This window comes from Elgaria multicarinata, chromosome 21, assembly GCF_023053635.1.
Source record: "Elgaria multicarinata webbii isolate HBS135686 ecotype San Diego chromosome 21, rElgMul1.1.pri, whole genome shotgun sequence".
NCBI classification, from domain to species: domain Eukaryota; kingdom Metazoa; phylum Chordata; class Lepidosauria; order Squamata; family Anguidae; genus Elgaria; species Elgaria multicarinata.
Genome location: NC_086191.1, coordinates 4,609,883 through 4,633,233, shown reverse-complemented (window position 1 = coordinate 4,633,233; position 23,351 = coordinate 4,609,883). Strand labels below are relative to the sequence as shown.

General features: G+C 47.7%; 1 protein-coding gene across 2 annotated transcripts in view; it reads left to right on the top strand.

Annotated features, from left to right (window-relative positions):
* Positions 1–5,834, top strand: part of PSMD4 (proteasome 26S subunit ubiquitin receptor, non-ATPase 4) — a 331,723-nt gene extending 325,889 nt beyond the window's left edge. For both annotated transcript variants that reach the window (XM_063145734.1, XM_063145733.1), the window contains 3 exons: positions 825–956; positions 2,740–2,807; positions 5,462–5,834. In XM_063145734.1, the coding sequence (XP_063001804.1) occupies positions 825–956; positions 2,740–2,807; positions 5,462–5,629 (368 nt within the window). In that variant the 3' untranslated portion in view covers positions 5,630–5,834. The remainder of the gene's footprint in view (positions 1–824; positions 957–2,739; positions 2,808–5,461) is intronic.
* The last annotated feature ends 17,517 nt before the right edge of the window (positions 5,835–23,351 follow it).

Sequence of the window (23,351 nt, the reverse complement as noted above, 5' to 3'; positions counted from 1 at the left end):
TATGATGAGGATCGTTTCTTACCTGCCTCTCCACTTGGATCGAGGCGGGGAACAACGTTAGTACAACAGTACAATATAAATCAAGTACATGGAATTAATTAGGATGTTTTTAACAGTGTATGCTAAGTTTTTAATCTGTATTTTATGCTTGCTGCTGTTCCCTGCCTCGATCCAGTTGGAGAGGCGGGTAAGAATTATTATTATTACCGTATTGCTTGGATTCTAAGACGCACTCCATTTTTAGAGCTGTTTATTTAGGGGGAAAAGTGCGTCTTAGAATCGAAGAAATACGGTATTATATTAATTAAAAGAGCCTATAAAACCAGTACAATGTTAAAATAACAATTGGGACATCTTAAAATTCTTAGGTTTAAAATTCACGATGGGTAGACCTATAGGAAGAGGTGACGCTACCCTACGGTCGGTTTTTTCTCCCACAACCATTTGATCTGAAATACTCAAGGGGGGGAAACCTGAAAGCACCCTTGACGTGATTTCTTTGCACGTCTTTTATCAACCGCTTGGGATCTGCCTGAGCCCCTGTGCGTATATACGGGTGGGGCGGGGCAGTCCCATTTCTATGCTCCCATACCTCTTGGGAGCTGATAATCTGGGGAGCTGAGACTGGCGAGGCAGGATTCGAACTCGAAGCCGGGCCTTTTGATTTCAGCCGGCCCTTCTAGGTTGTCCTGGACCTCAATGGCCGTGCTGCCGGGGGTTGATGGAAGTTGTAGCGCCACCCCTGTGGAGGGGACCAGAATGGGAAGGCTGATCTATCGGGGGACGCTACTGATGTATGCCTCTTCCCCCAAACCCGGTGCCAGATTCAGACGACGCCCTGCTCAAGATGACCATCGGACAACAGGACTTCGGCCGAGCCGGCCTGCCAGACCTCAGCACCATGACCGAAGAGGAGCAGATCGCCTACGCCATGCAGATGTCTCTCCAAGGAGCCGGTGAGCAGCGGGTCAGGGCACGCCCCTCCCCAGACCAGCAGCGGCACGTTTGCCGCAGCGTGACGAGGCGGGCGGTTTCACATTTTGCAGGCCCGGCTGCTGAGGCGGCTTCTCCGTTGGATGTGTGTGCAGCTGGGGCCCTCGGATGGCGTAGTCAGGTTTTTTCTCCTCTGGCAAAACACTAGAGCAGTTATCCACAAGTCCTGCGTGGCAAGGAAGTGAACCACCAACAGGTGCCTGTTACTGTTCTTGGCTCATCTCCGAGCAGTCCGAGGTCGTGCCCAGAACAGTGAAACACAGGGAAGCCGGGTCCTCTCTCTGTGGGTGAAGAACTCCTCCACTCAACGCCCTGTAAAATTAAAAAAATAGTTCAGGATGTAAGACAGAAGAAGGCTGCCATGTTCAGGGAACATCTTGCTGGGTTTGGGTGGGCCCATGTCAGTCGAAATAGATTGCCCTGCACCAAGCAAAGGGGGGACTGGGTTGTGTGCAAACTGGGTTTGTAGCAATACTACAAACGAGAAGGATCTTGGAATTGTAGATCACAAGCTGAATAGGAGCCAACAGTGCGATATGGCTGCAAGAAAGGCAAAGGCAGATGCTATTTTGGCTGCATTAATAGAAGTATAGCTTCCAAATCGCATGAGGTACTGGTTCCTCTCTATTCGGCCCTGGTTAGGCCTCATCTAGAGTATTGCGTCCAATTCTGGGCTCCACAATTCAAGAAGGACGCAGACAAGCTGGAGCGTGGTCAGAGGAGGGCAACCAGGATGATCAGGGGTCTGGAAACAAAGCCCTAGGAAGAGAGACTGAAAGAACATGTTTAGCCTGGAGAAGAGAAGATGGAGGGGAGACATGATAGCACTCTTCAAATACTTAAAAGGTTGTCACACAGAGGAGGGCCAGGATCTCTTCTCGATCCTCCCAGAGTGCAGGACACGGAATAATGAGCTCAAGTTAAAGGAAGCCAGATTCCATCTGGACATCAGGAAAAACTTCCTGACTGTTAGAGCAGTACGACAATGGAACCAGTTACCTAGGGTGGTTGTGGGCTCTCCCAGACTAGAGGCTTTCAAGAGGCAGCTGGACAACCATCTGTCAGGGATGCTTTAGGGTGGATTCCTGCATTGAGCAGGGGGTTGGATTGGATAGCTTTATAGACCCCTTCCAACTCTACTATTCTATTATTCTATGTAGAGTTCTGGGAGCTGTGACCACACCTTTGATTGTTTGGATTTTCAATTGCAATTTTATGTTGCAGATATATTGCCCGCATTTCTTAGTAATTCAAGGCAGCTAATAGTAAAAAAAAGACCACACTCACACTACTCAGCAACAGTGTAATTCCAATGGCCATTGGCCTAGCTGTCTCCTCCACCCACCCAGATAGACAATGGACTGTTAGCCCTGATAGGAAGCTTCCACGTTCGGGGGCAGTCTACCACATACTGCATGCCGTGCTTGTGAGGTTCCCCAGGCATCCGTAGCTGCTGGAGACAGCGCACTGGGTTCGACAGGCAGCTGATCAGATCTAGCAAAGCCGTGTCCTTCAGAGACTATTGTTTACAGGGGGTGATTGGAGGGTAAGAGCAGAGGTTCAAGTATAGAGATCGGTGGGAGGGGGGCGGCCAGGGACCCAGCAAGAAACAAGGGAACCCTCCTTTCTTCAAACGAAACCTTCACGGCCCGCGCTTCGTTCCGCTGGTGAAAGTTGGCCCGTCTTTGCGGGTTCTGCTGCAGAAGGGGACCGCTAGCTAAATCCGCGTCTTCTCTTTGCCTTCAGAGTTCGGGCAAGGCGAGTCGGCCGAGGTGGACAGCACCGCTGACATGGACACGTCAGAGCCCACCAAGGTTTGTGGCTACGGAGGGCCAAACTGGGTGGAGGCTAAGCGCCTGGCACCAGCACACAAACACACCCCAAATCCGCTTGCCAGAGGCGAAGGCGTCTGACAGCACACGGGCAGAGGCCCTCCCTGGGGCTCCTCTTTCTCGCAACCGTTTGGAGAAGCTGAGAAACAGCCTGGGGCCCCTCGGCCGCCATTTCCTGGCTTCTCCGCCCCTCCTGTGTAAATCGGAAAGGGTCCTCATCACCACCCCCCTCCCGAAGTCCACTGTGCCTGCCAAAGGGCTCAGGGGAGTGCCGTTGGCCACACGAAACCGCGGCTCGGATCTTGAACCTACATTTCGTGGACCCCCAGTCTGAGTTTTAAATACTTCGCAGAAGCTATGGCCGGTGTGCAACTTCGTGCATTTTTTTAATTACTTTTTTTAATATCAGTTAGCATTTATTAATCATAATGTTTAACAATTAGCATTTATTAATCATAATAATCATGATGTTTAAATAATATGAGCCTCGTGTGGCGCAGGGCGGTAAAGCAGCAGTTTCTGCAGCCGAAACTCTCCCCACGGCCTGAGTTCGATCCCAGTGGAAGCTGGTTTCAGGCAGCCGGCTCGGGTCGACTCAGCCTTCCATCCTCCCGAGGTCGGTAAAATGAGTACCCAGTTAGCTGGGAGAAAGGGAATAATGGCCGGGGAAGGCAACGGCAAACCACCCCGCTATAAGGCCTGCCAAGAAAACGTCAGCGAAAGCCAGCGTCCCTCCAAGAGTCAGTAATGACTCCGTGCTTGCACAAGAGGTTCCTTTCCTTTCCTTAAATAACATCAATTAGAATCTGATGATGATGATGTTCAAGTAACACAGCATTTAGTGATAAAAATGAAGTTTAAATAATATCAATTAGCATTTAATAATAGTATTGATATTTAAATACGATCTACTCGGATTAAATGAAGTTTAACTAATATCTATATTTAATAATAACAATGTTTAAATAATAACTAATAGAATTTAATAACGAGGATGATGATGTTTAAATAACAATTAGCATTTAATGATGATGACGTTTAAATAATGTAAAGCAGCAAATAATAATAATAATAATAATAATATAAAGTGACCATATGGAAAGGAGTAAAGGGCTCCTGTATCTCCAGCAGTTGTATAGAAAAGGGAATTTCAGCAGGTGCCACCCGTAGGTGGAACTTCGTGTATTTTGACGGCTTTGCAGAGCTTTGATACTGCAGTTGCGGGGGTGGGTAAAATCCCGCAAAGCAGCAAAGTCTCCCCACTGCAGGGAATTCTGGCTAGCAATTCTTTCCCCGAGATTTTATGAGCTTGACCACGGTGGTACAGGCATTGGTAACCTCAAGGCTGGATTACTGCAACGTGCTCTATGTGGGGCTGCCCTTGAAGCTGCTCCGGAAGCTGGAGCTAGTGCAGAATGCTGCAGCTCGGCCGTTGTCTGGAGCTGCCCCTTTCCAGCATGGAACTCCTCTGCTGAGGGAACTGCACTGGCTGCCTGTTCACTACCGGGCCAGGTTGAAGGTTCTTGTACTTGTGTACAAAGCCCTAAACCACTTGGGACCAGGATACCTGAGAGAGCACCTTCTCCCTTACCAACCTGCCCGGTCACTGAGGTCATCCGAGGGCCTGCTCCTGGTGGTTCCACCTAGATCCATCCTCCGATTGGAATCCACCAGGGGAAGAGCCTTCAGCGTGGTGGCCCCCCTCTTGTGGAATTCCCTGCCTCTGGAGGTCAGGCAGGCTCCGACCTTGTACTCCTTTCGGCGCCTCCTGAAAACATCTTTATTCCAAGAAGCCTTTCTTTAACATGCAGCCTTGGATTTCTGATTTTTGCTTCTTTTTAAATTTTGTTTTAACTGTTTTATCCTGTTTTTATTTTCATTTTACCTTGTACACCGCTCCGAATTTTTTTCAATGGGGAGCGGTATATAAATATTCTAAATAAATAAATAATTAAATAATATGTGGCCTCCGGCGCACCGCAGCCGCATAGGGACGAGAGCCACGCCTGCACCGAGGGCGTTTGATTCCGTGGGCGCTTCCCAGGGCTGCCTCCGCAAAGTGTGACCCCGTGCGAAGGGAGCTAAACGTAGGAAGCTGCCTGATCCTGGCATCGGTTCCCAGGCAGTGATACAAGAGGATAAAAAGACAGAGCAAATTTGGGTACGAATTCTTTCTACACTGTCGTTACAACAACCTGGGTAGGTTCGTGGCTGACGTGGCCGTCCTGTGCCAGGAGGCACGTTGTGTCCGGTCCCGACTGAGCCGACGGAGGAGGCCTCGCGGCCCCGCTTCTCCCTCGGATGCAGCCGGGTGGGGTGGCCATCGATGATGGCTCCATCCCTTTCAGGACTAAAAGCCAGTCCAGGCCTGGCTAACGGGGGAGGCTTCCCTGACTCGCCTCTCCCTCAGGTGCAGCCAGGCTGCAGGACAAAGCCGTGCTAGTAACGGTTGTCCCAGCCCGGCCGACGGAGGGGGCCACGCTGTCTCAGGGCAACCGTTCGCTGAAACACACGGCCTTGGGGGTTGATGCCAGTTCTACCCCCCCCCCCCCGCAACAAAAAATCACCGTGCTTTGGTCTTATTTTGTTCCGTTGTATTTCAAGCTCTTCCTCCCGCGTCTCCCCTCCCCCCCCAGGAAGAAGACGATTACGACGTGATGCAAGACCCCGAGTTCCTCCAGAGCGTGCTGGAAAACCTGCCGGGGGTCGACCCCAACAACGAGGCCATCCGCAACGCCATGGGCTCCCTGGCCTCGCAGGCTTCCAAGGAGAACAAAGACAAGAAAGAGGAGGAGAAGAAATGATAAGGGGAGTGGGCTTCGGCCCTTTGTTCACGTCTCCCCCCACCCCACCCCCCCGGGTGCAGTCAGGGCATTTCTCTCTTCTGCATGACCAGGGTTCACGCAGCTTCATAACCGTTCGTTACATAATCTTTCCTCTCCGGGCTAGCTGGTGGATCGGGGGTGGGTGGGGGGGACAGTCGTTGGTGTGGGTGGGTGGCTAGGATCTTTTTTGGGGGGGGGGTTGTGGTTTAACAGATAATAAAAAAACACAAACCTTTTCCCCATGCATTCCCCTTTTATTTTTAAGCGAATGCCTCAAACTCCGTTCTTTTTCTGTGTGGGATCCCAGCTTGGACGGTTGAGAATCGCGGTTCTTTTCGCCGTTGCAGGAGAACGTCATCCGGTTTTGCAGGTTTTTGCACGGAGAGGCGATTTTACGGGAGGAAATGGGGTCCGTCTTGGCCCCCCTCCCGGGGCAAAGGGTCGAAGACGCACGGCTGAAAAGTCGGGGGCTTACCGTGACTTTTCCAGCCAGAGCGAGGTCAGCCCGGCTCTTCGCCAGTCTGCATTCACTCGGAGCCGCTCCGGGGGCGTTCCCGGGCGGAAGGCGACCTCGTATTGGTCGCCAAAAGCCGCGAGACGGGGAGAGGGTGGGCACGGCGAACCTCAGCCTCTCTTCATTAGGACAAGTTGCCGCTGCTTCGCACCAGCGAGATTGCGGGGTTAAGTGGTAGAGCTGCACCAACGCAGCACCGTGAAGACAACCCAAATGACCCTGACGGATTTGTCCATCCGAGCTGAGGTCTTGGAGCCCTTCGGCCTTAAAAGCCTGCCTTTGAATCCCTGCCCGTTCAACAGTGCCCCCTCCTTTCCCCCCCACATCAGGCTGTTCTTCCTTAACAGCTACATGGCAGGCAGGACTCAACATGATCCTTCCCACGCTGGCAATAACCATTATCTATTGAATCTGGCCAGTGCAGATGAATGAGACTCTGGTTTCGTTTGGTTGTTTGATAGGAACGTTTGGTTGAAGACATTTGCAAATGTCTTCGAAAATGGAAAGAACTTGAGATATTTATTTTTAAATCGAACGTGGGAGGAAGCGAAAATGAGAGATTTGGCCATTCCTAATTGAAATTATTTCCGGCGACAGGTGAGCTGATCTGCGTCGGTCTAAGAGTCTCCCTTGCGTCTGATGAAGAGTTCTAGGAACTCCGGAGCTCATGTATTGCCTCATAAATACCATTTTTCAGTGTGGAACTGAAAAAGACCGTCACATCTGTAACTCCGCCCAGTGTTGGCTCTGGCCCCGCCCACTACTGGAATGGTCCCCTGCTATAAACCAACCTAAGTGGGTTTGCTAAGAGTGAGTGCTTGACCTGCTTTTATATTTCGTCACGTTTACGACCTTTTTTTTCTTTCCCAGTGGGGAATAGCGGTCGCTCAGACCCTATCAGGGAAAATCTGATGGATCCTTCCCAGGCGATTGTCTGTGCTCCTGCAGGCGTTAGAATTTTCTGAATCTAGTTTGCTTTTGCAGAATGAATTACTACTACCTTGTGGCTTTTGGACGAAAGAGAGAAAATAATTACATTCTCCATCCCGCAAGTCTATATGTAATTAATGCAAATTGGGATTATTCCTTTTTCTCGAGGGGGGATACTGAGCACTGAACCGTAGTCTCTAACCAAGGGAAATATTTGGCCAACTGGCGTAGGTCGCTTCTGCTGGAATCGTCCACCCATTTCTCCTGCCCCCAGGAATCATAGAATCATAGAATAGCAGAGTTGGAAGAGGCCTCTAAGGCCATCAAGTCCAACCCCCTGCTCAAGGCAGGAATCCACCCTAAAGCATCCCTGACAGATGGTTGCCCAGCTGCCTCTTGAAGGCCTCTAGGGTGGGAGAGCCCACCACCTCCCTAGGTCACTGGTTCCATTGTCGTACTGCTCTAACAGTCAGGAAGTTTTTCCTGATGTCCAGCTGGAATCTGGCTCCCTTTAACTTGAGCCCGTTATTCTGTGTCCTGCACTCTGGGAGGATCGAGAAGAGATCCTGGCCCTCCTCTGTGTGACAACCTTTTAAGTATTTGAAGAGTGCTATCATGTCTCCCCTCCATCTTCTCTTCTCCAGGCTAAACATGCCCAGTTCTTTCAGTCTCTCTTCATAAGGCTTTGTTTCCAGACCCCTGATCATCCTGGTTGTCCTCCTCTGAACACGCTCCAGCTTGTCTGCATCCTTCTTGAATTGTGGAGCCCAGAACTGGACGCAATACTCTAGATGAGGCCTATCCAGGGCCTAATAGAGAGGAACCAGTACCTCACATGATTTGGAAGCTCTACTTCTATTAATGCAGCCCAAAATAGCATTTGCCTTTTTTGCAGCCCTATCACACTGTTGGCTCATATTCAGCTTGTGATCTACAACAATTCCAAGATCCTTCTCGTTTGTAGTATTGCTGAGCCAAGTATCCCCCATCTTGTAACTGTGCATTTGGTTTCTATTTCCTAAATGTAGAACCCAAATGCACAATTACAAGATGGGAGATACTTGTATCAATACAAAGGAAGTTATCCTTTGCTCGATTCAGAGCTAAAAATGTGTGTGTTTACTAATTATTTTTTTTTGAACACCAGGTTCTCTTAAGCTGAACCACATTCTGAGTTTGGTAAAGATTTGTGGCTCCTCCAACCCCTATTTTATAACAAACGGATCACACGCCTTCGTTATATTTATTTTTATTGCTACTGGTTTGGTTATTACAAGGGTCAAGGAGCAGGAACACTTGAGCTGACGCACCCCTTCCAATGGCCAAGGCATAGTCCGCGGCGACGGACTTACATTTGTGCCAAGAACACGCACAAGAGCTGAAGCTTTTATCACGTGCCGGAATTTTTGGGTGGTGGTGGGGTTAACGGTGGTCTGTGTAACTTTCCGACTCGTTCTAAGCAAATCTGCCCATGGGGTGCCTTGGAGAAGCTGCAAAGAAATGAAGAAGTAAATAAGAGACGGTCGGACTTAATTCTGGCAGCTGAATATGTGAGAGCCGAGGACTTCAGTGTGGAACGCGTGCCATGTTGGAGAGGCGTGACGCAATTCTCTTTCCCCATAAGGGGGCGCATGTCCCATCCAATAGGGGAGACTTTGGAGGGGTCTATACCACAGCGGTAAGAGTCCCTTTGCACCCATCTTTGCAAATGGCAGGGTGGTTTTAATTCTAGCAGGGACTTGAGCTAATTTTTCCTTGAAATTAGCCGCCTCCTTTTATCAGCTTGCACTGCAGAGAAGGCAGAAGGAAAACACCGAACCGCTGTGCGATAAGAGCTGGAAAAGTCTGTTTTAGTCGAGATTCACTGGGCAGCTTTAAAAGATTTAATGCTGCTTGTTGCGCTTTCAAGCTTGTTTTATTTTTAAATCAATACGTTGGTTCTATCAGGCGGAATGTTCTGTGTGTACAGGTTTGGAAGACTGTATTTTTATTCTACCCCACCTTGAAGGCCTCATGAGCGTTCGTCCCGGGAGCTGGGGAACATGGGCGGGAGGGTGCTGTTGCACTTGTGTCCTGCTTGTGGGTCCCTGGTTGACAGATGGTCGGCCACTGTGTGAACAGACCCTGGGTCTGATCCACCTCTTCTGAGCTCAGGCTTTTGCCACGAGGGAACTTCGGAGACGGCCCTGCCATGGCCAGGATGCTGCTAGGTGAAATGAGTTCCCACCTCAGCCTGCCCAGCTAGCGAGAGAGAGAGAATCTTTGTGCATTTACTCGCCCCAGCTCTTTTCAGGATTGGGACCGGATTCTTGCCCCTTGGCAAAGTCTGCCACACTTTCCTCTCTGTGGGGCCCACACCTCTTTTGCTTGCGGGAAGCTGTGATTTCTGCATAGAAATACGCGAACGGGCTCCCGGGTCGTGAGCGAAAGCTTTGAGGGGATCCCGCTGGCTCGAACCACAGCTCCATCGCTTTGTCCCCACGGCAGCCAACGAGACACCCCAGGGAAGCCCGCAGAGCTTCGGCTATTGGGCGGTATAAAAATGTAACCGCCCAGAGAGCTTCGGCTATTGGGCGGTATAAAAATGTAATAAATAAATAAATAAATAAATAATAAATAAAGCAGCTATCTTACGTTCGTTCCCCAGCCACTGGGAATGTGCTGCTAGACTGCCACTGACTTGAGAGGCTCCATATAGCCATTGTGGCAACAGACCATCTCTTCCCCCGGTCGGTCTGATCCCCTTTCTAAGCCAGTGCTCCGCACCTTGGCCAGCTCCTTTGAGAGTTCTGTCTGGTTCTGACCAAAACCTGGAGCGAATTCACCGCCCCACTGACATGAGAGTCACCAGCCTCTGCTGCTACCACGTTAATTTTGTCTTGCAACTGGACTAGATGGCCTTCTGGGGCCTCCCCGCCGCCGTACAAAAGAAAACCAGCGTTTTACAAACTACATCTGTTGGGGGTTGGGTTGGCAGAGCCCGGCATCCCTTAAACTGGCATAGCGCCCCCTCTTCTCCCCACCTGTGAACCAGGTATGCTCTGGCCTGACTCACGTGCGAAACTGTTGACCAGGTAGGTGGGTTTGTTGCTGCACAGCAAGGTGGTGAGGCTGCCCAAGGATCCGGTCCCGACAATCTGCACCTCCGAGGTCACCCCCAGCGTGGCGTTTTTCTGGGGCGACATTGGAACGCGGGTGAGCAAAACCGGTGTTCGTTTTGGTGGCTTGCTCCGGCACGCGACTCCCTGCTCGCAGAAAGTTTCCCGCAGCTTTGCCGTAGGGCAAGAACCCACCCGCTCACCCATGCCAGCCAACGCTGACCCAGAACATCAGTGAACCGCCCAGAGAGCTTCGGCTATTAGGCGGTATAAAAATGTAATAAATAAATAAATACCAAGACAGCTTGGAAATAGCTCTCTAATTCCTGGCAGGAGGGGAGCGGTTCAGATGCCTCCATTTTCCGGGCCACGCAGCCTTCTGGTTGGCCGTGATATACCATCAGGTGCTGGGGAGGGGGGAGCAAAGAGGAGAAGTGGTCACTCTGGTCCAATAGCCAAATCTTTTAGGTCTCTGTCTTTTCCTCTTCCCCCGTAAGGACTGACTTTGTCTAGGTATCCTATCTGTCCTCTCATTCCCCTTACACTTTTAGTGGCTCCTGCCATGCTGCTTTTCTGTCCTAGCAAATACGAGCTAAACCACTCTTATCGTTCCACTTGGGTGAAGAAGTAAATGCACTCCTGTGCTGTTCAATAACCTCTAAGGCAGGGGGGGCAGTCAACGTGGTGCCCCCAGATACCTTACTGGCAACTGGGACTGCTGTGAAACAGGTTTTGGCTGGTGCTGAGAACCGGGTTTAAAGGACTTCTCTTGGACTCATTCCTTTGGGCAGGTTACTTGTCCTTTGCCACGCGTGCCGTGGCAGCCATTTTGCGGTGGCGCCCAGGACCGTGCCGGCTGCATTTTGAACAGCATCACACGTTGATGTGTTTTGTCAAGGGTTTGTTATATCTCAGCCTTGATTATTCATTTGAGCTACACTGGAAGATTTTAAGCTGCACTAAAGTGATTTGAGCGTGCGTAAAAGAACTCTCCTCCACGGTGTGGGTCACCTGATAACAGGTATGGCCTTCTGCTTGGATGAATGGCAAAGACTTTTCTTTCTCTTTTTATCCCTGCAGGGCTTTTGACCTGCTGCATCAATCCCTTTCCTATTTATTGCTCTTGGTTATTTAGCTAGCTGCTGTTTTCATATTCTTGGGTTGGTTTTGTACATGTATTATCGCTGTCTTCTTTTTTTTAAAAAAAAAAATCTTAGCCACTTTGGTTTCTTTCTGAAGATCAAGCACGATATAGTTTTTGAATATATAAAGTCTGCATCCACCTTAGTGCAATTCAACTAACCCTGATGCATCTGGTTATTTTTTTATGTTGGAAAATAACCTCTAGCCCTGGCAATAGTTAAGGGAAATGATTCCATGCACTTCAGTCCACCTTAGTGTGGTTCAATTAACTCTAATGTACTTCAGGTAACCTTAAGGAAACGCCACCAAAAAGCAGCGCCCTCGTCAGCCCCTTCAATGACCCCCCCACACACACACACCTTAAACCTGGCCCTGCTGTGGATGGCACAACTCACGTTTCTCAAATCGCAGGTGATACCTGGTGCCACGCCCTGCTCCCCCAGTTCGCTGAGAGCCAGCAAGAGGGAAGCTTCATTCTGAACGTTGACTTGGGGAGGCAGGTAGCTGAAGGTGTCTCTCTGGAGCGTGGGGAGAAGAAACGGGGGCAGTTTAAGATAAGGTTATTGTTGTGAAAGGTGCAGAAATCCCAGGATGGCTAAATATGGAGAGGTGGTTCTGGGAACCCAGCCTAGTACAACATATGTGCTCTAACACACCTATGTTTCAAAACCCCGCCTGCCCCGGAATAATCGCCTCCTCTTTAAATTGAGTTTACTCCATTAACTAATTATGCTTTTCAAATTTCAAAAGCGGAACAGGAAGCTGGGGGGGGGGGGCGTGTGTGGAAGTGCAGAAAAGAGCAATTAAAATGATCAGGGGACTGGAGCATCTCCCCTATGAGGGGAGGTTACAACAGCTAGGATCGTTTAGCTCGGAAAAAAGGAGGCTCAGAGATTTATAAAATCATGCCTGGTGCAGCGAATGTGGATAGGGAGACATTTTTCTCCCTCTCCCATAATGCGAGAACCCAGGCTCATCCCTTGAAGCTGATTGGTGGGAAATTCAGGACAGATCAAAGGAAGGACTTCTTCACACAGCGCAGAGTTAAATTATGGAACTCACTGCCACAAGATGTAGTGATGGCCACCGATTTGGATGGCTTGAAAAGGGGGTTGGTTAAATTCCTGGAGGAAAAGGCCATCCATGGCGTCTAGCCCTGATGGCTGTGTGCTACCTCGAGTATCCCAGGCAGTAAGCCTGTGTGCACCAGTTGCTGGGGAACATGGGCGGGAGGGTGCTGTTGCACCATGTCCTGCTTTGTGGGTCCCTGGTTGACACCTGGCTGGCCCCTGTGTGAACAGAGTGGTGGCCTAGATCAGCCTTCCTCAACCTGGGGCCCTCCAGATGTGTTGGACTGCATCTCCCAGAATGCCCCAGCCAGCGGCTGGGGCATTCTGGGAGTTGTAGTCCAACACATCTGGAGCGCCCTGGGTTGAGGAAGGCTGGTCTAGATGGACCCTTGGTCTGATCCAGCATTAGGGCTCTTCTCTTTGTTAGTTGTTGGGGGACCCGTTCCCTGAAATTGAACGAGCGCTGGTGATTTCAGGAGGGCGTTGGACAGCTTCAAAAAAGGGTGAGGAAAAGGGTGTCCGAAATTACCATATAAGACAGAACAACTTCTCTGTGATGAGGATTTGGGACTTTTTTTACTTTAAGGGGAAGGAGGACAACGAGGGCATGACGAGAGAGGTTTAGAAAACGATGCAGCATAGCCAAAAGTAGAGAGAGGTTTTCTCTCTCTTCCAAGTTTCTGAACAGTGCGGGTATAGAACCATAGAATAGCAGAGTTGGAAGGGGCCTACAAGGCCATTGAGTCCAACCCCCTGCTCAATGCAGGAATCCACCCTAAAGCATCCCTGACAGATGCTTGTCCAGCTGCCTCTTGAAGGCCTCCAGTGTGGGACAGCCCACAACCTCCCTAGTTAACTGGTTCCATTGTCGTACTTCTCTAACAGTCAGTTTCCAGGGACTAGCTGGATTAACATGTTGTAGCAAAATAAAAGCAGAACGTGTAATGTAGTGCCTTATGGGAATGCCAGTTCATGATGGTATACAACTGGTGAATCCAGAAGGCACTCTGGTCCACAAACGCTTATTAATTCGTTATTTTTCTTTCTTTTTCTCCAAAATCGTATTCATCAAGTCTTTTGTAACAGCCTATTAAGCCCCAGCTGTTAGGGGACTTCTCTATTTTCTGTTATAGCTTATTTTCAAAAATCAATCTGCTAGTCCTCAAGGTGCCACAAAACGCTAAAATTGCAACCGGGCGGCATAGAAATGTAAGAAACGAACCAAAGCAGTGAGGCAACTGACGGTTGGACTACAACTCCCTTCAGCCCAGGCCAGCAGAGCCAACGGTGAGGATGATGGGAGTTGTGAGCCAAAACACGAGGGCCGCAAGTCGCCCACACCTGCTCTGAAAGTTATTCCTCGTCCAATGTGATGAATCTTTGAGACGCCGCAATCCGCGATGGCTTCCCATCGCACCTGTGTGATGGTCTTTGTGATAAAGTCCACCTCCATCGCTGATCAGTGTCCAGTTCGCCACCATTACGCGGGCTGGGAATTTTTATCGGTCAAGAACCATAGAATGGCGGAGTTGGAAGGGATCCCAAGCATCATCTAGTCAAACCCTCTTCAGGGTGCAGGAAAACTAATTCAACCATCCCTGAGAGGTGGCTGCCCAGCCTCTTCTTAGAAACCTCCAGAGATGGCGAACCAGTGAATTCTGCAATGTGTGTGTCAATGAAGAATGGGGTCTGTTTCGTGACTTTGTCCTGGGCCTGGTATAATGCTGCTTAGAGAGTGAAGAAAGATATAATTTCTCCTACTCTTGGTGTAATAAGAGATCTGTCAAAATATGACACCTAGAATTAGAATTTCTGTTGTGATTAATCATGTCCACTCATTGCAGTAATGCTGCCATTTCTCACCACTGCATAAAACCAGTGAGATGCGATATATGCGTAAGAAAAAGGCATTTGGAGAACTACAGTGGAAGCGGTTATCTTCTGCATTGTAAGGCATTTTGCCTGTGGAAAAAGTCTTGCTTCTGCTATCTACGTTTGAATTGATATTAAGAAGTGAAACTCTATGTCCAGAGACAAATTCTGCATAACTTTCTTCAGATTAAAAGGAAGCAGAAGGGGCAACAGTTCTTGCCAGATAATGGCTTTCATTTCAGCGTTCTATCTTCCATTTCTTCAGACATTAAAAGCTATTTCAGTAAGTAAATCATATAAGAATTCAGAAACACAGTTCTACGAAGTGTTAGGGGAAGAGTTAGGGGAACGAGCTATTCCATCCTCATTATAAAACAAATACTCACGAAGATCCTGCTAATTGCGCTTTGTTAGAAGGATATTTAAACTTTGTACATTTGTTTTAATGTCTACTGTTTTCAACTTTTGTAAACCGCCCAGAGAGCTTCAGCTGTGGGGTGGTATATAAATGCAATAAATAAATAAATAAATAAATAAACCACCAACCTCCAGAGGTAGACTGTACCATCAGGAAGAGGAATCCCCCTTCCCAAAACTCCACCACCACCCTCACCTGGTTCCCGTACCTGCATGCAGGCTGTTCGACCCAGGTATGTTGCCAGGAGGACGCCCACAATGCTGATGGCAAGTGCTGAGACAGCTCCCACCGTCATGATCACCAGTTTGCGGATTGACGCCCCGGCCGGTTCGGCCAACTCGAGACTCGAATGGAGGGTCTGAAGGAAAAGATGGCGGGGAAAGAAGAGAGCAAGAAAATTTAGTATCTCAAAGGCTGCTTGGATGTTGTTAACTTCCCCTCCACCCCATTCTAAAGGTTCGAATACCTCTCCGAGAGACTTAATTACTGGAAGTGTGTGGAGTTCGCATGGAGTTCGGAACATCCGATCCGTCTGTGTTTCACGGATTGACAGGTGCTTTTCTTTCAGCCCTCCCCTCATTGGTGGAACTGGATTTTTCTCTATTTCCTGAATTCGCGCTAATTCACACTTGCGAAAATGTGCAACCCCCATGCTTTTAGCCTCTGGGGGAAATGCACATTTTTGTCCAGTGTTTTTTATTATTATTATTATTATTTTGCGTATGTTTCCGTGATGAAAACTGCGTAAAATTCCAGAAAGGTTAAAAAAAAATCAAAACGGTCAAGGCTACGGAATCTGTGCGACCTGGGAAAATCCGGTCTGCTGGGGAATCCACAGTTCGAATTCATAATCCAAGCTCATTTGATTCCGTTGAGGATTTCTCCGACGCCGCGAAGTGAAAGCTTTGATTTAAAATATGTTGGCCTTTTTTTTTTTTGGCATAGTTACTGATTTCAATAATGTTATTCGGATGATGTGGGGTGTTGCTGGTTCTCACCCAGGAAGGCAAACCATCATTTCTGACACAACTTGGGGTGGAATGTTATGAACACACCTGTAAAAAGGTATCCAAGGGACCTCTACCTTGTACGCCAGGGCTGGTCTGAAGTACAGATTGTGACTTGGCTACCTGTGGAAATCACCTGTCGATTGAGCTACGAGGACCTACTCTCTTCGGAAAGCAGAAATTTGTTGCTTCATCATGCAACGATGCAAGTAAAACTCTTAACTCTTATTTGATTTCAGAGCACTAATTCTACGCCGTCTCTATAAACAGATAACTCACTTTATCCATCCCAAGAATGATGCATTTCTCGACTCCTGGTAAACCGGAGAGGGGAAGTGTTTTGGAAGAATTTTCTTTTAATGGGCTTTCACTGGTTCACACCGCAGTGATCCTAATCTGTTTAAACTAGCGAAATGTTGGATTTCTCCAGATTTGGGGGTAACTTCACCTCCCCAAAACTGGGAGAACTGATTTATTAACACTCGTATGGGTTTTTTGAATATGACTGAATGCAAAAAGGTAAAATCCTAAAAGGATGGGCACTTTCCCCTGCAGAACCCCACAGTCCAAAAACCAATACAATTTTTTTCCCCCAAAAGGAGAAACATCAGTAGCATAACTTGAGATTTCTGGTTTCTCCTTCTCCTGAGCACAACCCCGTCTCAGTGGCCATCTCTCTCTCTCTCTCTCTCTCTCTCTCTCTCTCTCTCTCTCTCTCTCTCTCTCTCTCTCTCTCTGCCTTCTTTCTGATCCCAGACATCTGGATACGTCTGTGGCCGCTCTGCAGCAAAAGAAAACCACTCTGTGCATGCTTAAAAGCACTCTTTGCCTGTTTGAGAACCAAGCCCCTGGAAATGAACGTTGGCACATCGGCACCTGTATGTGTTGACGCTGCTTTGGATTTTGTTTCCACACACACACACACCGGCAAGATTTTGACACTTTCAACAGCAGGCAGAAATCCAGCTGGTGTAACTTCCCCCAGCGCAGTGATGGGGACAGCTTCCCACAGTGGATTTCTGCCTGTCACACCATTACAGGACTCCTAACAGAAAAGGTGGTGGCCTCCTCTCTTTATACCATGGCTCTGTTAAATCTACTTACGTAGGGGGGGCTTTTGAGGTGCAGCCCTCCTGGCCACGAATCGGGGCTCTTCTCCTCCGTTGCCATTTTCTCTTGATGGGGAGAAGGTGGAACCGAGCGGACTCGGAGTGAGGACAGCGGTTCCCCCAGCGCCTTTTATAAAGTCCCTCGCCTGCCTGGCCCGGAGCCAAATCAAACAATACCTTTCTGTGCATTTTCCAGCCCCACACCTTAGCCGGAGTAATTCTGGCCTTCCTTGAGGGAGAGGAGCTTTGGTGTCACCCCACCCTCCACAAAAATACCTGCTGCCCAACAGGCGTGAAAGGTCCAGCCATGGACTTAATTCTGTTTCCACTTGTCAACCACTTCCTTTTGTGTTTGTATATTCCTTGGCGCGCTTTGAAGATGGAAACATTGGGAAGGTTTTTTGCAACATGTTTGGAGAAAGATAAGAGGCCCCTGAGGAAGGAAAGTCCTTTCATAAATGCACTGGGCATAATAAAAGTCTTTTCAGGCACCCCAGAATATTTTCTCTCCTGTTTTGGGATGCATAAGTGCCTCCTCTTGTTATATCCGTCAATTCCTTGGGGCACCATCAACCAATTTATGAGGCTGAAATTGGAACTGGAAACTACCTTTGGCTTCTGTATGTTATTTTTTCCTAGAACAACAAAGCAAGACGTACCCTTTAGCAACAATTAATTAAAAGAGACAGGTTTATTGTGGTATCATAGTTATACAGAGCAAGATATACAGTTTGTGATTGCTCTGTGGAAATTTCAAATGTATACAAGATCAGCACAGTGGTCATTCACACCAGCAGTAATGTTCAGTGCAATATTCCTGGTAATTTAACACCTGTAGTGGGAGGGAGAGCCTTAGTTGTGATTTAGTCCCAAACGGATAGAATTCCAATTCGCTAATACATTCCAGTTCGGCAATTTCACAACAGAGGAGGCTTCGAGTCAAGACTGAGTTTTCCTCTGCTGCTGCAGTGGTTGAGACAATCATCCAAGCTTCCAATGCTCATCTAACACCTCCAGTGAGAGAGAGAGAGAGAAATGACCTTGATCCCCATTAAGCCCTGAAATGATCAAATCGAACTTGCTGATAAATTGTAATCCAGGAATTTCACATTGGAGGTGGCTCCCTTTCGAAGGGTTGAGAGCAAAGGTTTCCTATCCGAACACAGCAATTCATCCTAACTTGGTGTTGCTGATTTATTGCCCGTTCCCGCTGTTATGTGCACTTGTACACGTTTGGGGCACTATGTAGAAATATCACAGCTTTCGCATCGCGCACTCTTACGTATGGCCTTTTGGGTGCCACTGTTTTGCTGTCCCGACTCTTCTAGCCCTGTCTCACCCCTTCTAGCCCACAAAAATGTCGGCCTCCATAAATCCGTTAGCCTTTAAGACGAGACAGACCTGCACAGTTGCACCTCTGCAAAGATTTAAGACGTAGCACAATCAACACACACGGTACAGCTTTACAGGAGAGCACAAACAATAGACGAGGTCCCTGAGCCCAGGAATTCGTGACCTAAATTTCAACCATGCAGGAGATGGAGAGACAGAAAGGAAGGGAGGCAGGTTGGATTTTTGTTCAAACCGTCAGTTCCCCCAAAGGATATCAAGTTAGACTTGAGAGCCGGCAGAGCCAGGTTCGAATCCTCTTATGTCTTGGACATTCTAACTCTGTGGCTTTAGGCAAGTCTTTCTCTTGGTCTCAAGCCTCCCATCTATAAAATGGGAACAACGGTGTTAGATGAAAACTAGCCTGTTGCTGTAGAGGCTTTAAAAAATAAATAGTTGGGTGTTCTTTATTTTTATTGTTGTTTCAATGGTACTTTAAATTTATTTGCTTTTTATTTTAATTACATTTTTATTTTAACCTTGGTATTATTGTTAGCTGCCTTAGTGCCATGGTTGGTTGGAAAAGTGGGATAAAAGCAAAGGAATAAAACCTCACTGGGTGGTTGTGAGTGTACATAACATATTTTATTTATTTATTTAAGACTATAAGCCATTAAAAGGCACTCCAGCAATTACCAAGGTAGCTAGAATCCCATGATTGGCTCAGCAATACTACAAACGAGAAGGATCTTGGAATTGTTGTAGATCACAAGCTGAATAGGAGCCAACAGTGCGATATGGCTGCAAGAAAGGCAAATGCTATTTGGGGCTGCATTAATAGAAGTAGAGCTTCCAAATCACAGGAAGCCAGATTCCGGCTGGACATCAGGAAAAACTTCCTGACTGTTAGAGCAGTATGACAATGGAATCAGTTACTTAGGGAGGTGGTGGGCTCTCTCACACTAGAGGCCTTCAAGAGGCAGCTGGACAGCCACCTGTCAGGGATGCTTTAGGGTGGATTCCTGCATTGAGCAGGGGGTTGGACTCGATGGCCTTGTAGGCCCCTTCCAACTCTGCTATTCTATGATTCTATGATTTAAGCAGCTTAGTCCTCTGTAAGAAAGGCTTGAGTGTGCTTTGAGGCTATGTGGCAGGCAGAAGTCCAACTAGTGCAGCTTCCCCAGCACAGCAGCTATGTGATAGGCAGGTATTCATCAGGTGAAGCGTTCCCCCCAAGCCTTAAATGCCTGGAGAAGCTTTACCTGATAAACTTCATTTTGCCTCTCCGGCTTTGTTTCAGCTGGCTAGCCAACGTCCTTCTCGGTTTTCGGCCGCCCCGCTCAGGTTCCTCCATCCAGCATCCTGGGGGGAAAAAGACCTTTTCAAAAGGCAGGCCGCAGCCTGATAACCTAGCCGTCGCAAATGCACAAGGTCTTCTACAAACGAGGCCCTGTGTCCCAGGGAAAGTGCCACGTCAGGATCTGCTCGGAAAACGGCCAAGAAAAGGGCCTCTGCTTTAGGCGGCCGGGTGGTGGGGAGGAGAAGAAAGACCCTGGTTTTCAAACGAGCACAAAAGGAAGATTGTTTATGCGAGGTTGCGCCTGAGCTGAGTTGCAATTATCAGCAAGGACGGGGCCCTGGATCAGGGGAGATAAAAAAATCACTGTGCTCCTTTCGCCAGGCGGGAAGACAAAGGCTCTCTTAAGGAGAGGCAACAGGAGCCCTGGACAACGTTGCTTGTTTTAACCCGATGAGAGCCATCTTTAAAAGCCTGCGAAAAGTTGGCTTTGTAGGGCAATTGCCAGGGCCCAATAGGGTGACCCTATGGAAAGGAGGACCGGGCTCCTGTATCTTGAACAGCCGAATAGATAAGGACATTTCAGCAGGTGTCACTTGTGTGTACATGGTGCACGTGCCTCTGAAGTTAGTGCAGTTCGAAAGCTTACATGAACCAGAGATATCAGTTATGCATCAGCTATAACTTGGGGGCCAAACCTCTTGAAGAGAGGATGCCTAGTCCCTTGTCTTTTTTGCCACATTTTTGAAGACTTATAGGAGCCAATGTTTGGTTGGTCCTATTGGAAATCCCTGTACCTGGGGCATAAAAAAAGTTGTTTTAAAATGTGCAGAGTAAGTTTTTTAAAAATCTGTATATCATAGAATAGCAGAGTTGGAAGGGGCCTACAAGGCCATCCAGTCCAACCCCCTGCTCAATGCAGGAATCCACCCTAAAGCATCCCTGACAGATGGCTGTCCAGCTGCCTCTTGAAGGCCTCTTTGCTTAAAATCTAAATGGCATACAATAAACATCAAACAAATCCCAAACGCGTTTCGACCATAAAGGTCTTCATCAGTCTTCATCAGTGAGGAAAGAATTATATGCAGATTTTTAAAAAACTTACTCTTCAAATTTTAAAACAACTTTTTTTATGCCCCAGATACAGGGATTTCTAATAGGACCAACCAAACGTTGGGTCCTATAAGTCTTAAAAAATGTGGCAAAAATGTGACTAGGCATCCCCTCTTGGTTCCCAAGTTATAGCTGATTCATAACTGATATCTCTGGTTCATGTAAGCTTGTGAACTGCACTAACTTCAGAGGCACATGCACAATATAATTCTTTCCTCACTGATGAAGACTGATGAAGACCTTTATGGTCAAAACACATTTGGGATTTGTTTGATGTTTATTGTATGCTGTTTAGATTTTAAGCAAAGAGGCCTTCAAGAGGCAGCTGGACAACCATCTGTCAGGGATGCTTTAGGGTGGATTCCTGCATTGAGCAGGGGGTTGGACTCGATGGCCTTGTAGGCCCCTTCCAACTCTGCTATTCAATGATTCTATGATATTTGTTTTAAGATTAAATATATTTTCTGTGAACACATAGAATCATAGAATAGCAGAGTTGGAAGGGGCCTACAAGGCCATCGAGTCCAACCCCCTGCTCAATGCAGGAATCCACCCTAAAGCATCCCCGACAGATGCTTGGCTTTATTTTAACAGGCATAGTTAGACCAAAATTTAATAGAGTGTTTTTATCAGTTTCCTTCAATCTATTTTGCTCTCTAGTGTAGCTCCTGCAGCTTTAGGTGACATGATGAAGAGGGGATTTACATTGTACATTGATGGTGCTATATAAATAAATAAATAATAATAATAATAATAATAATAATAATAATAATAATAATAATAATTTCACCCGGTGCTGCATGCATACAAAGGACACCTGCTGAAATTCCATTTTCTATGCAGCTGTTAAAAGATACAGGAGCCCTGTCCTCCTTTCCACTACAACAGGGAGATGCTTTCTGATTCTGGGAGCCCCGCAGGGCGCTTTGGACTAACCCCCCACCCCCCAAATCTGGAGCTGACCTTGTTTGCAAAAGGACACATTAGATAAGAAATCCGTTGTCCTTTTCGGAGAACAGTTCTTGGCAAAGGGGTCAGACTGGACGAGTCCCTCTCAGCTGTTGAGGTGACAGGGGTAACTGAGGTACAGCTAATGCCAAAGGAACCAAATCGGGAGGTCTGTGCAGAAATCGTGCCCTTTTTGAGAACGCCGCATGGGCCTGTCCAGACAACACGCTAAGCCATGGTTAGGCTGCTAACCCTTTTGCAGCAAATGGTTAGTTTGTTGAAACCGTGATGATAGAGCCACCACGGTTAGGAATGGTTCATACGACACGCTAAGTTATGGTTCATAGGATGCGCTAGGCCATGTTTAGCTCAAAGTGCTTAACTGCCGTGGCTTAACATATCGTCTGAACAGGGTCTATAATATGCTTCTTGGCCGTGTGCTGTCTTGCGACTAAAACCTGAGTCACACGTAAGGACAACCCATGAGTTTAAAAACTGGTGGTGGCAGGCTGGGAGTTGCAGGACTTTTTTCTGTCTAAACATGCATCAGGTTGTACCTTCAATGTGCTGTTATGAAGAACCGTAAAGAAAATCTCCCAAGAAACCAATGGATTCTACCCAAATGTTTGCCTGTTAATTGGAGGGTGTGTGTGTGTGTTAAATGTACTACCCCATCAACAACTAGACTTAAACTTTATATATTTTGGTCGTTTGTCTTTGCATTTAGAATTTTTTTTAATATAGTATATTTTATTTTATTTTTACAATGGAGAACCAACACAATGTGTTTGGCTTAAAAATGGGAATCCTAGTCCAAGTATATACTTCAGTAATCCTAAACCTTGTGCTTTCCAGATGTGGTGAACTACAACTCCAATCATTCCCAGCTATGCTTTCGGAGGGATGATGGGAGTAGTAACCCAACTGAGGGGTATCAGTTTGAGCAAGTCTGGTTTATTTTATTAGGAAGTAAATCCTACCTCCACACAATCAGATCTAGTGCCTAGTTAACTTGTTCAGGACTGCAACCTTAGATCATGAAGACCTGAGTTCAAATCCTCAGCCAGCCCCCAAACTCATTGGGTGTCCTTTGACCCGTCATACCCCAAATTACCTCACAAGGTTGTTGTGAGGAACGATGTACTTTGTGCTTGAGGCGCGTGGAGCTATGTGGGCCTGCTTTTTGCTACAGTGAATGAATTTTAAATTTGTGAATTTTCAATCAAAAGCTTGCCTCTTAAATAAAAATAAAAATGAAACAGCCCAGTGGCAAATTGTATGAATTAAAACAGGCCACAGTTTAACCATTCTTTTGTCTTGTGGTCAACCTGACTCATTACTACCCATAATCCTTTGTGCCACCCTATACTCTGGTTCTCAGAACCTCCCCCCCATAGTCCTTTGCGCGACTCTTCTTAGGGCCACTGTCCCAGAATCCCTTGCGGCACAGTCTTTTCCTAGGGGGGGGAAACTATGACGGACGCTTGTCTTGGCCAATCATCACCCATATTCGATCTGCGGCGTGCATTCAAAGGCGAAGTCACTCGTTTGAAAAACAGGACTAGTACCCGCCTTCCCATCTGTTGTTTGACCAATAGGAAAATGACGTGAAAGGTAGAGTGAAAGGAACGAAGAAGAAGGAGGAGCGCTTTTGAGTGACGAAGATCTCTCCCAATCAAACTTAAGCAGAGGTGGACATAAGCCAATAGGAATAGCAGCATGTGAGCGGTTCCACCCCTAAAGCTCCTCCCCCCCGCCGAACACTAATAGGCGGTTCGTTTCCGAGACTGGTTGCCTCAGCAAATGAACACCTGCTGCAGTTTCTAGGTTCCCTCAGGCAACCAGCCAATGAA